The following is a 17,586-nucleotide window of genomic DNA, read 5'->3' on the forward strand; positions in this document are numbered from 1 at the left end:
TGTGGTTCTGCAATGTCAGTGTTTTAAAACATGAACTGGCTTTTCTTCTGTGTTGATGAAGAGCCTCCTCATGATAAACCTGTGGCTTTTGGACATTTTCTCATTGCCAGTAATTGAACTTTACAATCTTTCCCCAGTCCGCTTTCCTGTCAATAACCACCAAATAATCCTTATTCTGCAAGATGCAATAAAGTCCTTTAAGGAGATGGAGTCTTGACAGTAAGTAGGAAATGTTTGGCATTCAGTTCAAAATAGTTGTTTCTTCCTACATGATCAAAATTAATTTTAATGGCAAAAGGGAATAAAAAGAACTTGAAAGGGGGCTAGCATTTTTCTCTGTGTGTTTGTGGCTTTGGATTTATTTTTTTTCCCCCCAGCTGTTTCAAATATCATCTAAATGTTCCCCTATTACAGAAGTACTGTTTGGTGGGGTAGGACAGCTCTTCCTGCAGTGATGGATCTGAATCTTGCTGAAAGCCATTTTGAAGAAAGCAAGATGTGTCAAGTAATTATTTCAACTGAACAAATACATGAAGGTAAATTGTTGCTATAATTATTAGGCCAAGAATCTCTTTAGTAGCTACACTCATATTTATATGAAATACAACAATAATCGTTTACAGAAAGGTTTCCCAAAGATGGAAATATAATTTTAACTTGTCTTTTCAAACACGGGACCCAGTTCTGTCTTGTGTAGACCATGGAGCCGGTTGTGCAATGTTTATCTGGGTCCTTATTGATGAGATCCCTGACATGAGCATGTGGTTGAAAATGGAAAAGTAAGTTTGACATTTCTCTGAAGTTTTTTATGTGTACTTCCACTGCTTTTTTCCATGACAGTTCTATAATTGTGATGATCAAAATGTAAATGGATTAACAAGAGCTTTTTCTCTCTCTTTCTCCCCAGGATCATTCCACAGACAATTTCCAATTGCTGCTTGTTAATTTTCAGGTAGGTTGATCTGTGCTAGATCCTGGACATGTGGAGCCAGATGTGGAGAACCACTGCAAGGCTGACAGCAGTGTGTAATAGAACATGGTGCTTGACAGCCACTTGGGTACGGCTGCTTCTGAAGAGGTACTGGGACAGTGTGAGGATGGTGCAAGTCATGAGAACAGTACCCCATCTGGAAGGACAAAACAAGTCTTCAAAGGGCACTGAACCTTCCCCTGGGAAGGCCTTCTGTCCAGGGTCAGGAGCTAAATACAAGAATTGGTGAAAAGTGTAGGTTGGAGAAACTAATGTAGCGTTTTAAAGGCTACCCCGTATAAGGGCAGGAGGATGCAGGGATCCTTCCCAAGCCGGGCTCTCCGCACCTCTGCTCCTTGGGCTGTCGGCATTGCTTCAGCATCTCGCTAATTTTGTTGCCATTTGGAGATGGATTTAATTTGAAAAGTAAACTCAGCAGAACCTAATGGTTATCTAAACTTTTTATTTGAAATCTGCATCTTCAGGCATCTGAATGTTTTCAGTATTTGACCTGTATTGCCCAAGTGAAGATTTTCACATTACTCAGTTCAAAGGCAGGTGCTGGGTGAGGTGACCAGAATATCACCTTTTATCCCTTGAAACGCTGCCTGAGATTAATTTGCAGGTAGTACACTGCATGCCACTCAGCTTCTTGACGCCTGCTTTATTTGAAGTGACGATGATTTTGCTCCACAACAGGATATGCAGTCCAGGATTTATTTTTAATAAATCTGGGGGCATCTTAAGTTGACATTGCATGACTGGAGCTCAGCACTTTACACTTTTTTCACTTAAGAGTGGAGGGCCAGTACTGTGTTTCCCAGGTAACTGCTCTAGACCATCTATTTTCAGGTGAGCTCGGAGCAGCAGCAGCCCAGCGGACAAGGCATCCCCACGCTCCCCAGGCTGCTCGCTAGGTCTGTTTCTGCATGCAGACAAACACCAAGCTGCGTTCGAGGGGAACTAGTTGAAGCTTATTTTATGGAGAGAAGCAGTGGTAATCGGGTAGGTTGAATATACAAACAAAATATTTGCCAAATCAAAGCATGGGATTATTTTCTCTGCAATAATATTTTCTCATCACGAGGGGTCGTAACAGGACACTTCAGAGATTAGCGTGACATCTCCGTGGTCAGCAAGAACTGGGCTCTTTTCAGGTGTGTGGTGTACAGACACGTCCTGGTGTGGGTGCCCTCAGCACTGGGGTCAGTGCCGGCCGGTTTGGTAGCACCGCCAGCCGCAGGTGCTGCCTTCCCCTCCCAACCCCAGCTGTCCCAGCCACCTCTGTCCCCATCGGCAGGGTGGAAAGGACATGCAGAAAAGTTTATTGGAAACCACATAGAACAGGATTCATGTTAATCTCCAGATAAGTATATTTTTAAGCAATATCTTCTGTGACCCTAGCAATGTTCATCCTGGAAATCTATGTGTTTTACTGTGATTTGTCTGCTTATTTTATTTTCAGTTTGATCTTAAATGTGCTTTCACAGTGGTGAACTCGGTTGTGATGATACAGATTTTTATATGCTGCTTCTGTATTTTTTCAGTATTTTCTGCTTGCTGTCTTGCTTTTAACCTTACTATAAATTGAAAGTTTGTAAACTTATTCAGCTATGTTCTTGCAGCTTTCGTATGACTGGAAAATCGTATAGAGAGAAAAAGCTGATGATGTGTGTTTTAAACTTGTGATTGCGTGAATATTGCACGCATGAGGGAGGATCATTCTGGCACTCTACAAGGAATGATCATTTGCACTCCGGCCACGTCTCACCAGCAGCATCCATTTACCACACTTGGGTCCCTCGTGTGGGGACGGGTAGGTCTGCGTTTACTTCGGTTCAGTAATGTCTTTACCATAAGAGATACTCGATGTGGATATGTGTGACATGCAGCAAGTTGCAGGTTGGTGCGTGGCCTCGGGGGTGATGGTGACGTCCGGCCTCGCCGTGCTGCATAGGTCGGTGTTAAATGGTGTCAGCGTGTGACACGGGCAGCGCTGAAGCAGACTTTTACATTGACTCCAGGGCAGGAGCCATTATGGCGAACCGCAGAGGTGCAGCAAGAGCCGCGTTTGCTCTGAGAAGGTAGTGGTCGGGCTCCGCTGAGAAAACCTGCCCTGGCTCGCCTGCCATGGCCCCCAGAACTGGCGCTGCTCCCCGGGCCTCTGGGAGGCGTTTGGCTCTGGTCCGGGCCGGCTGCGGCGCTGGGACAGGTCCAGTGTCCCGTCAGGCAGAGCAGCACCTGCCCGTCCCGCAGACCAGCCGGAGCTGCCGGGGACCGGGGAGAGCAGGGGGATCCCTCGTGCGGGGATGAGCCGGGCGTCCAAACCCGGGGAGCAAAGGGCACCCGGACCTGGGGGACCAAGGGATTTCCTCAGCCTCGCTCTGTTTGACCACAGCGGGGTCAAATGGCAGAATTGCGTACATCCCCAATGCCCTGCTTCACCCGGGTCTTCCATCTTCTTCCCACAAAAGAAAAACGAGGTTTTTTGCTATTTCTTTATGGCATCTGGCAAATACGCTTTTTGTCAGAAACAGCCTTTAGATTTGAACTTCAAAAAATATCGTATCTGGTCGATGTACTCCAGCCCAAACGAAGGCTGTAGCAGAGTTGGTGTCGCCGCTCTCGGTGCCTCCAGCTGTGGCGGAGGCAAGTGACAAAGGCCAGAGGGGGAAACCCCTGGCAGAGCTCGGTGCTGACCCGGCATCCCCGGTGGTGACCCCCCAGCAGCGGCAGCAGTGACCCCCGTGCCAGCCCTGCAGCGGCGGGTGATCCGGGGCCGTCCATCTCTGTCGAGGCTGCGTTTCCTCCAGGAGAGGCGGATGCCGTCGGGCGCCGTGATGGCTCTCGCTGACCGACAGCATGCGGGCCGCAGCGCTGCCATGACCACGAGTGCTCAGGAGGGAAAAACGTGTGTCCCGGACCCGAGGGAAAACCCTGTCAGCGATGGGGAGGTGTGGGGAGGAGGCACCAGCGTCACCCCCCGCCTCAGGAGTTTGACTGCTGTGTTGTTATTCATCTTATTTTTGGGGAGTCGAACCCCTTTTGTACTTTGTCGTGCTGTGCCTTGATCATGTCAGTGCGGCACCGCCAAAAGCACTGTTCTCAATGACGTTTTTGAGTTAATTATAGCCTAGCCTGCGCATCTTGCACTGATAACCTTAAAGCACTTCTGCTCTGTGATTTATTTAAATGCTAATAAATTATACATCTCTGGCACTTTAGTAATTCATGTGAAAATTATTTGGAATCAACTCAACATAACATACCTCTCTGTGTGCTCTCTGGTGGCTAAAGGTATGTCAGACAACAATTTCATCCACTCTGCTTTTTGACATGACTTTGAGTTACTCGTGGGTCAAAGAAGATGAGGAGGACTTGAACAAGCACACTGCCAACTGTTGATGTCTCTATTATTAAAGAGGGAGTTAAGTCTAAATCAGGATCAAAGTATATGTGACTGTAAGCATATCTAGGTCTATAGGAAAGCATTTTCAGGCTGTATTTGTATGCAGTAGAAGCTTTAATATCAACATATGGAGACTGATGTGTCAGGGAGAAAAGTAATGAAACTTGTTAATTTAACTACAAAATACATTAATGTCTGAGGTTTGCCTGTGGTGGAAGGAATGGATTCTTACAGATTTACACTGCCCCAAAACTGTTTGATTGTTCATTTGGGGAAATGTCTAATAAAGGGCTGCAAAACTTGATGCCGCGAGCTTTAGGGTGCTGTGCTTCCCTAAACCAGGGGAGGAAACACCTCCAGAACACAACGTGTGTGACTTCAAACAGTAAAAACTGCAAAGCTGTGCAGAATTGTATGCAAAGCCTTGCACCGTGCCCGAGCCTGAGCCTACCCGGTACAGCAAGCAGCCTCACACCGTCACAGGCAGTTTTGCGGAGCAGAGCAAAGACTCTCCCCCTTCCTCTGCTGGGCGATGCTTCTGCCACAAACCCTAGCAAACAGCTGCACCGTTTTCCAGCTCCTCTCAAAGCCTGCAGAGCTCCGGGTGGGAGAGAGCCCTCTCTGTCCTGGAGAAAGAGCTGGTGCAATGCATAAGAAGCATCAGCAACGGAGCATTGCTCTGACTGGTGCAAAACCAAAGGCACCTTTTGGGATGCTGTTAGGAGCAGGGACCTGTAATGTTTCCTAGGCAGCCCTGTCCAGGAGAGTAGCCCCAGCTGCAGGGGCACCAGGTGGGCGATGCTGTTGCTATTGCTGTGCTGAACCTGCTTTCAGAGGGGTGCAAGCTCTTGCCCCTGCCTGCGTCTTAACATGGCTGCATATTGCCCTAGGCTTGCTCCTCATGCTGCTATGGCTCAGGGACTTACTTTAAATAGTTCCCTCCACTGTCTGAGCTCTCAAAGGCTTTGGGAAGAGCCAGTACCTTCCCTGCAACATCTGCACTCCCTGGGTCGCCCGTCTCTGGCAAAACCCAACTATAAGTATTCCCTGGACATCTCACATCTTTGTGCTGGCAACATAAACCTTTCCACAATGGGTGGCACGGTGGCACCACCGAGTCGGGAGCCTGTGCTGAGTTACACAAGTGTGGGGTTGGTGCTGGGTACAACCGTCACCTCTGGGTCCCGGCACGTGGCCGAGCACTGGGTTAGGACCCAAGCGGGCCTTTCTCTTCGGGAATGCTCCCCCGGGATTTCTGTAATGCTTTTAATAAAGAAACCTTTTGCCACTTTGGAAACATTTCTTGCTTACAGGGCTTTCTAACTGGGATGTTTGATCTAAACGTAAAGCGGGTTAGGAACTTGAGATTTTCTTCTCCTGATCACAGCAAGGCATCCTGGTGTGTCCAACAGGTGAAAAAATGTGCAAGAGGCAAAGAGATGTTAACACTGAAGACAGGTGAGCTGCTAAAACACCATGTAACGCACGCAGCCAGCAAGTACCTGCCCTGGCAAAGGCTACTCGGTGTGCCTGGCACTGCACAGCCCCGCGTCCTCTTCAGTAGAACATCACCAAGAGCCACAGCCCGTCAGCACTGGCACCGACGTGGGCTTGCGTGGGTGTGTTACTGATGGCACGCAGGTCTGGCCAGTGACCTTGTTTTCCCCGAGCTCGGGTGCGGCAGTTGTTGTGACTTCTTCAATTAAACCCCAAGAAATGTGACCGTGGAAGGGATGAGTTTAACATCAGGTGACAGGATTCCTCCCCACCCCCTTTGATTGTTACATTTTAATTTCAAATTTTAATGAAGATTTCAGGGAGCATTAATGTAACGGGGATGTGAAGGCAGCACAAAGCTGAATAATTTTAGAGAGCTACAGGGCACAGCAGCACCCGGCAGCTTCCCTACGTCCGTGTTCCCTGCAGCTCTCAGCCTGTGGGACGTCGGTCACCTCCTCTCCTGGGAACAGCCCCAAACCCTCGATGCGAGGTCCCATGGTGCCTCATCAGATTGGAACCAATTCAGAATGAATCCCAAGGCAGGTGTGATGGAAAATTGTTAGAGCACCTGGAGCAGGGAAATTCTGGGTTTGGTTATCAAACTAGTAATCAGCTTGTTTGGGGATCCTGGGAGGGAAGGGCTTTATCTGCTGCAACTACAGCTATGATGTAGCTCCAGGATTTAAGCAGCTTGACCTTCTTCTTGGACTAGTTTTAAAATGTAGAAGCTCTAATGGAATTTTGAACCATGTTGGACATGTAGAGAGAGATTTTGTACTCTGGGCAAGTCTTAAAATCCCTTCAATTTGGAAAATAATATTTGAAATTTTGGGGCAAAAAAAAGGGTTTGGGGGTTTTTTTTTCATTTTTAAAGTAGAAAAATATATGTCTTTACCCTTACTGGTTTATGGATGATGACCAAAGTATGGTAAATATGAGCCAAACAGCTATGTTGGGAGCAATGTGTGAGGATGCCGAACTGCTTTCTCTGGCACTGTTTGCCTGAGTTTTCTTATTGTTGCATTTTGCTGGGCAGCAGAGGGTCATGACAATTGCTGCTCCACACACTCTGTGCTCCTTTGGTTGGATGTGGAGACAAACGCCCCTTGCTGAATTAGATGGAGGATGTTTAAGAGTCTCCACGTAAACGCACACTGAACAGTCCCTGCTTTGCTCTTGTTCAAGCAATTAACAATTTCACAGCAAACAAAAAAAATAGCTTTGGGCTACTGAATTTTGGCAAAGCAAGAGGATTTTAACTCCTTTTTCGGCTATGTAATCTTTGCTGTTTTGAAGGAAATATATTTATAATTTTGTTTAACATTTCAAGCTCTTGTTTGAAAGCAACTTGTTCTCTAATTATGCTTTGATTTTTTTTAAGTATTTTTTTTCTAAACAAAGCCATTAATTTTTAAGTGTGTTCTGTTAGGTAAATGTCTAAACAGCAATATTTCTGTAGGTTCAGTTCATTACGTTCACCCAGATAAAGGCCCAGCATGAAAAGTCAGTCCTTAACCCGTCTATAGTTTCCATTTCTCCTGCTGTCAGGTGTCCCTGCTGCGGTGCTGTCCCTGGGACCCAGCAGTGAGCCCACAGAATGACCAGAAGTGCCAAGGGCAGGTTTTGTTCAGTTTGTTCTGTTTCAGGCCTGAGCAGCTGAATCCCGGTTCTTCCTTTCTCCTTTGGTTGGATTTTTGTTTTGCTTCATCTCAGTCCCTTAATTTTTCCTACAAAGGGCTGACTCCAAAGGCCTGGAAGCCATCTGGGGAGCTCCCCATAGCTCCTTCACCGGAGTTTGGTCCAGTCTGCAGCGGATGTTGTGCTGGAGAGTATCTCAGTTCAATCTTCTAACAACGGATGGTGTTAAAAAGTAGCAGGAATCCCAGATTCCTGGTGGAGAAATGTGCAAACTAAGGGCAAGACTTTGGGGGCAGTCAGGTAAAACATATCAATGTTGTTCTTTCTCCATCCTCCCCAAGATTGCCCTGACAAAGATACAGCTGTTTGACTTGTTGATTAGCAAAAACATTAGCAGACCTACTGTTTCAGGATATGAATAATTAATGTTTCTTCCTCATTAATTTCTTGTGGAACAGAGTCCTGTTAGACTACATTTAGATGTATTTCTAGAATTAGGAGCAAATATCACAAGAAAGAGATGCCTGACACATAAGTGCTCTGTTCCACCCTCACCCCCAGAAAATATTGTCATTTTGCTCCTATTATCTCCATCAGGAACAGATCGGGTTTATTTTTAACAAGCACTGATGTGTCCTTTGTTACAATTTTAATTTCAGGGAATGATACAAGAAACAAGTTCTATAATTCGTTCACATTACAAATGAGTACGAGGAAGACCTCCCAGTTAGCATGAACTGTCTGGCATCTTGCATTCCTGGGACCTCAAATCAAAGCCTTGTTTACTGAAAAATTAAAAAATAAGATTGCATCAGCTTTCCAAGTGCTACTGCTGGAAGACGGGCTGTTTGTTCTGCCTCCATTAAACAAGCATTTCAATGCTGCTGTGTGGCTTTGGCACTTCTAGTTTTCTAACATAGCCACAATGCTTTTCTAATACTACAGGCTTTCTAGTTTCAATCTAGGATTACTACTCGCAAACACCCACTCAGCCTTCTGGAGCTGCCCGTGCCCACTGCCTGTGACCAGTAACGTACCCAAGACTTTGCACTCCGAGAGCTCCTCTGCATGCAGCTGGCAAAACTTTGGTTTGTTTTTTAATTACAGGAGATGAGAGCAAGGACTTATAATTTAATCTGAAGCAACGCTCAAACCCCAGGTAATTCCCCTCTCCTCTCCTGGGAAGGAAGCTCAGCAACGGCCCTGACTGCCCAGTCCTTCGGTGGGCTAGCCCGTGGTAACCCACGCGGAGCGGACCCGCAGCCATTCCCTGTCGGCAGAGGAAGCCCATCCTCGACGAGATGAAGAGCTGCGAGGGATGGAGTCCTGGGAGGGAAACTTCACTGCTACTTCCAGCACCATGACCAACAGGACTTGTGGGTAGTTATTCTGCTTCCCACGACTCATCCCGTGCTCCCGGGTTGCCCTCCCTGGCCTGTTCAACCCAGACTTTCCAGGTCTCAGCCACGCCAGCAGGCATGAGGTAGGAACAGCGAAAGACAAATCATGGAAGAGAAAGATACGGGACAAAAACATGTGTCACAAAATCTGCTTGTTGTGTCAGATTAGTTGCATGTGCTGCTGTTAATGGGTCAGCACCCAGCTCCACCACCAGTGTGGAAACTGCGCGATCGCCACCAGGGACTGTCAGGGAGGTCCAGTACATCCAGGGGACATCGGGCAGAGCGAGGGCCACCTGAGCAGCCGGGAAAGCCCATGCTTGGAGCAGAGTGTACTGATCCACGTGGGTGATGGTGGGGGAGCCACATGGCTTGGGAGCGCTTGCTACCAGAGCAGGTCAGTAATGTTGATGAGACAAGTACTTACTGGAAACTTTTGTTGCTCTCGTCTCAATGGAATGCTATGCCTTTACTGTTCTCTCAAATCCCTGTAAGGAGTAATCCAGCAGTCACAGAATGGTTAAGAGATGGCGTCTGCAGCCGTGTAACGATGTACATTGCATTTTTCTGACTTTAAATTTATTGCCGTTATTGTCTTCCAGGCTCTGGCAGTTTTGGGGGTAAGCAGTCTGTCAGCTCAAGCTGTGTGTCCTGTTGCAGGTTTATGTTACTTCACTGACGGGCCTTTTCCCTGGGTGGATGCCGAGAGTCAGCTGCAGCGAGCTCCAAACTTGCTCTGCCACGTGCAGACACCTCGGTGTGCCCTGCCCTGCGTGCACCACGCGCTCTGGCCCCAGGGAGAGCACAGGCACCGTCCCCTGTCCCTCACCACCCAGGTCCTTACGGCCAGCACAGCTCCCCAGACCCACAGCTCCAGGTCCTCGTCTACTTCTCTGAAAGAGAAATGCCGGCACCGGCAGCAATCTTTATTTCCCTGGGTTGTGCCAGGTTGGTCAGACTGACTCCGGCTGCGCAGGGGCTGCGTGTCAAATGCTCACTGCAAGTTTTTGGTTGTGTTTACTGTCAGTGTGCGGCTCAGCGATTGGAGCTGCGGGGCTCTACCAGGTGCTGCAGGACGCGCTGCTGAATGCTGGCTGGCTCTGGCTTTGCTTCCACAACTCGTCTTCGTGCCTGTCGGAGACGTGCACCTTGGGCTCAGCCCTGCAGCAGCCGGTGGGAACCCCCATCCTGCAGCTCCACGCCTCTTCCCGACTCCAAGCTGGTCCCTGCCTGCTGGGCTGTGGTGACCTTCAGCAAGCCGCTGAGCCCCTCAGCGCCTGGCCCGTTTGCATGGGGAGATGGCTCAGGAGCAGTGGGAAACGTGCTTTTGTCTTAAACTGCCTGTGAGATATCTCTGCTGCAGGACCTGGCTGAGAATCTCTGCCGAGTGGTACCTTTGCTGCGATGCTGCTTGCAGCTTTTCTTTCTGAAATAGTTTCCATCACACCCTCACCTGTATTAAAACCTTCCACAAATGCCAACGGTCCTTCCCTGGCCCTTGGCTTTAACCCTTCAAGTTCTCCTTCAAAACACCCTTACAGCACCTTTCACTCTCTCAAGCCTTCTCTTCTGGGTGAGGCCCCAGCTGACCTCTCACTGTACCCCCACCAAGGCACAATTATAACTCCAGCGCAGTGCTGCCTCTCTGTTTAACCCCGTTACTTTCAGCCCTGTGGAGGAATGGACTACTCTAAAACCCGAGTGCTCTGGGTGACATTCTATAGCCTCGGAGACTTCCTCGCCGTCAGACCCCTTCCCTTTGAAAGCCTGACACGGTGTGGCCCCGCTACTGAGCCGGGCAGCTCCTGTAACTTAGCAACTTTCTTTTTGCTTTGTCAAGTTGGGCTCTTCAATCTCCTTAATGAATAAGAGAATCAAGCCAGGTAATTGATGCTTGGCCGTTTAGCTGATGAATAATTGACTGTCTGGGTAATCCTAGATATTTCCTCGATCAGATTGTGCAGTGGAACAGCTATATCATACTGGGTGCAGCGTGGCTCGCACTTTTAGGGTACTAGAAATGTGCTGTGCAAACCCAAGTTCTGCAGGAACCTTCCAAAGTCAGCGCTTGTCACTCTTCCTTCCCATGCATCAGGTGCACGAGCTCGAGAAGTTGGCCCGTGTGAACCTCACGAGGTTCAACAAGGCCAAGTTCAAGGTCCTGCCCCTGGGTCGGAGCAACCCCCAGTATCAATACAGGCTGGGGAGTGAAGGGATAGAGAGCAGCCCTGCAGAGAAGGACTTGGAGGTGGATGAAAAGCTGGACATGTGCCGGCAACATGCACTCACAGTCCCAAAAGCCAACTGTATCCTGGGCTGCATCCAAAGCAGCGTGGCCAGCAGGTTGAGGGAGGGGATTCTGCTCCTCTGCTCTGCTCTGGTGAGACCCCACCTGCAGTACTGCGTCCAGCTCTGGAATCCTCAGCACAGTAAGGACATGGACCTGTTGGAATGGGTCCAGAAGTAGGACACAAAAATTATCAGAGGGATGGAACGCCTCTGCTGTGAGGACAGGCTGAGACGGTTGGGGTTTTTCAGCCTGTAGAAGAGAAGGCTCTGGGGAGACCTTACAGCAGCCTGCCAGTACTTAAAGGGGGCTTACAAGAAAGATGGGGACAAACTTTTTAGCGGGGCCTATAGTGATAGGACAAGGGGTAATGGTTTTAAACTAAAAGAGGGCAGATTCAGACTAGATGTAAGGAAGAAATGTTTTACAATGAGGATGGTGAGGCACTGGACCAGGTTGCCCAGAGAGGTGGTAGATGCCCCCTCCCTGGAAACATTCAAGGTCGGGTTGGACGGGGCTCTGAGCAACCTGATCTAGTTGAAGATGTCCCTGCTCAGTGCAGGGGGGTTGGACTAGATGGCCTTTATAGGTCCCTTCCAACCCAAACCATTCTATGATTTTGTGATAACAGGCTGCATCTCAGCAAGGCAGAACTTGCTTTATCACATGAATCTTGAGTCAGGTCTGAAAAACATGACTTCTTTTTCAGATACACAGTGAAGACAAATGCGAGGGCACGACAGCGAAACCCTCCCAGGACTGAGGCTGGGCAGGGTAGGGGAGCAAAGGCTCCAAAGCAGGAGACAGAAAGTGGGTACCCATGGCTGTGTTCCCCCAGCGAGCAGAAGGAAAGTGTCTTTGTGTTAGCGATGCATGCTTTCGCTTACTCATGGATCTCAAAAGGTACAGCAGTGGTATGCTCCAGAAGAGCCAGATTTGCAGGGAATTATGTGGTTGTTTTAAATAGCAATTGAAGAAAATTTAATGGGGCAAGTTACATTGGCTTTGTGACTGTAATAACTAGTGCTGCTTAGTCCACGGTAGAGAGGATATTGGCATGAACTGTGTGTTAAATTACACGTTTATATTTCAAACTTCCATCAGTCCTTTATAAGCATTTACTATATAATTTTTAAACTAAATTGAATTAATACAATGAAATCAAAAGCCTATCGACAACACTCTGACTGTGATGGGCTTTGAATTAAAATCTAAATAAGAATAGGGTATTTTGATGTATTAGGAAAATGGATAGCAATCTTTGAATTGTGACAAAGAATAAAATACCACATGCTTTTAATCTGACTTTTACCTTCAGATTTTCAATGAGTGACTAGTGATGTTTCATCAGGGTATGGGTTTGGTGGTGGGGGTTTTTTGTCTTCCAGAAATACCATTAATTATTTACCAGTAGGTGAATGATCTCTGAAATCTATTGCAGTGACACCTTTGAGCCTGCTGATAGTTTCTGATGGCAAACCATCTGGGCTCTTTTAACTTGTTATTGTTTATCCTTTGGACTTCTCTCCTCTGTTTGTAAGGTGTAACGTCAGTAGACAGGGCCAGGAACATCAATATTTTACAGCTTTAATTAAAGGGAGCTCAGCAGCTACATTACCCAGACTGGTTCCTTTCAAAGCGGCTGCCTTCAGGAGGGAAGGAAAAGCCTGTGCTTAAAACAGGCAGTCAGGAAAGGTGTGCCTGGGGTAGGCTGTGACAGAAGCCAGGTCTGAGCTGTGACACGAGTCCCGGACCGAGCTCTGTGTCCCACTGTGTGATCCTTGGCTGCATCCTCCGAACAGCGCGTGCGGTTTCACACGAGAAGGGGGAATGAGGCGTGCAAGGTCTCCAACATCTCCTTGCTTGAAAGGGAAGGAAGCAACAGCAGAGAGATGGGGAAAAAATGCCAGCCCTGTGCAAATGCTCTCAGAGCCAGGGATGGGGAGACGTGCTCTGCCAAACGGGCACTACCTCAGGCTTCATACCCAGCTTTCCGTTTGCATCCTCTTGTTTATTTACAATAACCAGAGAGCCCTAAATAAAGGGAGGATTAAAACCAAAACAAAACAAAGGCCTGAAATTTATCCCTCTATTAATTACTTCCAACGCAGCAGGACTGCCTATAAATATGGTGCCACTTTAGATAAAACTTTCATGCAGCTGTTTAGGCCCTCTGAAATATAAATGATATCCTTTAAATTTTTTATCATAAATCAGCGCATGGAGCTTTGCGACAATGCGCCAGTTCCCCCCCCCGACGGGAAGAAGCTGCTTTCCCAGCTCCATCCTCTGCGCCCCTCGCAGCCCGACCCCGGCGCCCCCTCCCCGGCCGCGCACCTCGGGCGGGCAGCGCCGGTGCGGGGCACCCGCGGCCCCGCGCAACCCCCTGCGCCCCCGCGCATCCCCCCTGCGCCCCCCGCGCATCCCGCGCACCCACCCTGCGAGCCCCCGGCGCTGCCCGCAGCCCGCCCGCCCCCCCCCTCGAGTCCCCCCCCAGCTCAGCGCCGCCCGGGGCCGCTGGCAGCCGCCCCCCCCCCGGTTGGGGGCCGGGCTGGGCCGCGGTGGTCCCGGGGCGCAGTGCCGCGGTCCCACCCCCCCAAACGCCGGTATCTGCCAGGCCGGGCTCGAAGGCAGAGACCCCCCCCCCGCCCGCTGCACAGGCACCCTCCTCTGCGCCTCGTCCCATCAGCTCGATCTACGCGCCGGCATCTTTAGGGGAGAGACCAGCGCCCCAAAACCACGTAGCAGACTGCGAGCCATTCGTTCTGGAGTGAAGTACGGAACTGCCACCGAGCCGGCGCTTCCATCCGCTTTGCGGTACGGAGGCCAGATGTTGCAGACATCTTTGGTGTGTGCATGTCTCCCAAATTAAAGGCATTTTACCACCGAAGCGGTACCTCTTCTTCTCTCTGGCCACCACATCAAGGCCAATCCATGTGACAGAAAACCAAGACGGCAGCTTCTTTGGCTCTTGCTCTGTATTAATTAAGGCTCCTAAAGCTCTTGGAAACTTTAAATCCAGGAGTAGATTTTATTTTTGGTTAGAAACTTCAAATTTCACGCTTGCAAAATACTTGCGTCCCTGGACCACCAAAGTCTAGTAGTACCTGAAGATATGTGAAGATTAGGAGAAAGCAAAAATAAAACGACAGCTCAATAACAGAATTATGCTAACGTCAGGACTATTTTTCTCGGGAGGGGCGGCGGCTGTCCTCTCATACCGAGTCAAACATCAGATGTACTACGTATGGGACGGTGGCACAGCTCACTGAACATCTCTCAGTTTACTTTACTCTCCTATACTTGATTTTATGGGATTTACGAAGGTTCGGAGCCGGGGGGGGGGGTGGTGCCTGTGATCACAGCAACATTTCAGCCGCTGAGGGAAGGGCAGGACCGGTGTTATTGCGAGCCACCCCTGTGCCCGGGCTGCGGCCCTGGGCAGGGAGCTTAGAGCCTCTCTGGAACTTGAAGCTGCAGCAGAGACATTTAAGAAGGGCCATACTCTACCCAGACAGATAGATTTCTCACAATTTCCTATGAAAACAAATTCCTCTGTGGAAATATTTCCTTGCACTTTCTGAGTTGCAACGGCAGCCCTGCCCGCAGTCCCCCAGTAACCCCGCAGCACTGAGGGACACTGCCAGCAGCTGAATTTTCCTCTCCCTCGCCCGTCCCCCCATGCAGGCAGCACAGACCCTGGGCCTGGCCCTGCCGCTCTGCTTTCGGTGGGAGATCCACCCGAATAAGAAGTGCAGGGTGGGTCCCCGAGTGACAATTCCCATGGGCACCTGAGGGGACCGGCTGCCAGAGGCGGGGTGCTGGACAGTTTAAATCCAAGCTCGCCATCGCTGGGTGCTTGATTCGGCTTGCTGGAGCGCTGCCTGCTTTTCCGGCTGGCTGTGGCCCAGCGTTGCTGCTCAGAGGCCGCGCTGCAGGGTTTCTACTAGTCCTGCGGGAACCACAAACGACGGGTTTTTTTTCCCTTTGATGCACTGTGGCTTGCTTGGTTTATCCCTCCGGCATGCGAATACGCGGCATCGCTCCCCGGGCTCAGGGGCAGAGGAACCTTTCCGCAGGGGGCTGCGGGGCAGGTTTTGGTGGCTAGTGCCAGCAGCGGCTGGGCGCAGCCACAGCGGACGCAGAGGCAGCAGGTCCCTGGGCACGGATGGTCCCTCCTGTCCAAACTTCAGCCCGTGGGCTTTACCCACGGAGAAACGTCTCCTCCTCCCATCCCCGCCCCCGTCCCCGCAGCCGAGGGAAGGGCAGGATTCGGGGGGCACAGCCGGGGCTGCCCGGGGGCCCGGCCCGGCCGGGGGCTGCCAGCGGCTCCCGGCCCCGCACTGGCAGCCGCCCGGCCCCGACGGCGCGTCCCGCCGCCCCGAGCGGGGTGCTGGAGGGCGGCGCGGGGGCCGGGGAGCCGGGGGGGCCCGGGGGGGGGCCGGGGCCTCCTGCTGCCCCTGTGCTGCCCGCGCTGCCCTCGGCTCCCCGCCGCGCATCACGCCTGCGCGGGGCCCGGTGCTGGCAGGCAGCGTGTAAGATGAGTGAAGAAGCGGGTGGGGGGGGGTCGGGGGGGGGACGAGCGGGCGCGCAGGGGAAGCTCTGCCATCGAAAATCGCTCACTTGGGCAGTGGCGAGGCAGAGCGACAACCCCGAGCCGATGTCAGGGGCTGCCTACCTGCGAGGTGCGCGAAGATGATGGCCATGAACGCCAAGCAGCCGTTCGCCATGCACGCCGCCCTCCAGGAGCCCAAGTTCTCCAGCCTGCACTCCAGCGCGGAGGCAATGCGCAGAGTTTGCCTCCCGGCCCCGCAGGTATGTAGATGAAGCATAATTAGCGCTTTAAGGCAGATTTTTCTGACAGGCACCGGCTTAATGTTTTTTTCATGTCGCCAGAACAATCGCGCGGCTCGGAACCTCTCTCCCCCCTCTCCCGCTCCCGTCTCTGATCCGCACGTCTGCGCGAGCGGGGCTGCCGCCTTCGTATTAATTTTTATGACCCGAGCTCCGAGGAGGAACCGCGGTGCCGGGGCAGGTTTTTCATCCGGAGATGACACTATTCCCCACTGACTCCGCCATGCGCCTTCTCGCCCGCAGCTGCAGGGCAATATATTCGGGAGCTTTGATGAGAGCCTGCTGGCCCGCGCGGAGGCTCTGGCGGCCGTCGACATCGTCCCCCACGCCAAGGGCCACCACCACCACCACCACCAGCCCCCCCCCTTCAAGCCGGACGCCACCTACCACGCCATGAGCGGCGTCCCCTGCGCCGCCGCCCTCCCGCACCCCGCCGCCCTCGCCGCCCACCCGCACCCGCTCCCGCTCCCGCACCCGGCGCTGGACGGCGGCGACCTGCTGGAGCACCTCTCGCCCTCGCTGGCCGTCGGCGGGCTGGCCGAGCCCCCCGCCCTGCCCCCGCCGCCGCCCGCCGCCGGGGGTCCCCTGGCCGTGGGCGCGGGCCCCCCGGCCGCGGGCGTGGGGCCCCCGGGGGGCCCGGCGCCGCCGCCCGCCGCCGCCCCCGAGGCGGAGTCGGACCCGCGGGAGCTGGAGGCCTTCGCCGAGCGCTTCAAGCAGCGGCGCGTCCGGCTGGGGGTGACCCAGGCCGACGTGGGGGCGGCGCTGGCGGCCCTCAAGCTGCCGGGCGTGGGGTCGCTGAGCCAGAGCACCATCTGCCGCTTCGAGTCGCTGACGCTGTCGCACAACAACATGACGGCGCTGCGGCCGGTGCTGCAGGCCTGGCTGGAGGGCGCCGAGGCCGCCCACCGCGACCGGGCCGCCGGCCCCGAGCTGCTGGCCGGCGCCGAGCGCAAGCGCAAGCGGACGTCCATCGCCGCCCCCGAGAAGCGCTCGCTGGAGGCCTACTTCGCGCTGCAGCCGCGGCCCTCCTCCGAGAAGATCGCCGCCATCGCCGAGAAGCTGGACCTCAAGAAGAACGTGGTGCGCGTCTGGTTCTGCAACCAGCGACAGAAGCAGAAGCGCATGAAGTACTCGGCGGTGCACTGACGGCGCCCGGCCCCCCGCCGCGAAGGGGACGCGACGGCCACGACCAGCCCCCCCCGCCCCGACCCCGGCCCCGGCCCCGTCGAGGCGTCCCGGCCCCGCCGCCCGCCCCGGGACCGGAGCCGAGCGCGGCGGCGCGGGCGCGGGGCCGGGGAGCGGCGCGGCGGGGGCGTCCGCCGTGTGCCGGGCTCCGTCCCCCGACGGGCGGAGCCGCCGCTCCCCGAGCCCCCCGCCGCGCCGAGCTCCGGGCCAGCGCCGCTCCCCACCCCGCTCTGGAATAAAGCTTTATTTTTCAACCCGAAGCGACGTGTCTTTCCTCGCCGGGCCGCGACGCCGACGGAAATCACGGCGACCGCGAAACCAACGAACGCCCCTCGGCGGGGCG

The 17,586-nt window shown here is 52.6% G+C and overlaps 2 protein-coding genes across 2 annotated transcripts in view; one reads left to right on the forward strand and one right to left on the reverse strand.

Annotated features, from left to right (window-relative positions):
• Positions 1 to 17,586, reverse strand: part of LARS1 (leucyl-tRNA synthetase 1) — a 349,414-nt gene that overhangs the window by 61,821 nt on the left and 270,007 nt on the right. The gene's annotated exons all lie outside the window — the stretch shown is intronic.
• POU4F3 (POU class 4 homeobox 3) lies at positions 15,199 to 17,323 on the forward strand. Its single transcript, XM_069773121.1, has 2 exons — positions 15,199 to 16,019; positions 16,302 to 17,323. Exons 1-2 carry the CDS (start codon positions 15,900 to 15,902, stop codon positions 17,202 to 17,204), a joined length of 1,023 nt encoding a protein of 340 aa, XP_069629222.1. The 5' UTR covers positions 15,199 to 15,899; the 3' UTR covers positions 17,205 to 17,323.

Source organism: Haliaeetus albicilla, chromosome 27, assembly GCF_947461875.1.
Source record: "Haliaeetus albicilla chromosome 27, bHalAlb1.1, whole genome shotgun sequence".
Lineage (NCBI taxonomy): Eukaryota > Metazoa > Chordata > Aves > Accipitriformes > Accipitridae > Haliaeetus > Haliaeetus albicilla.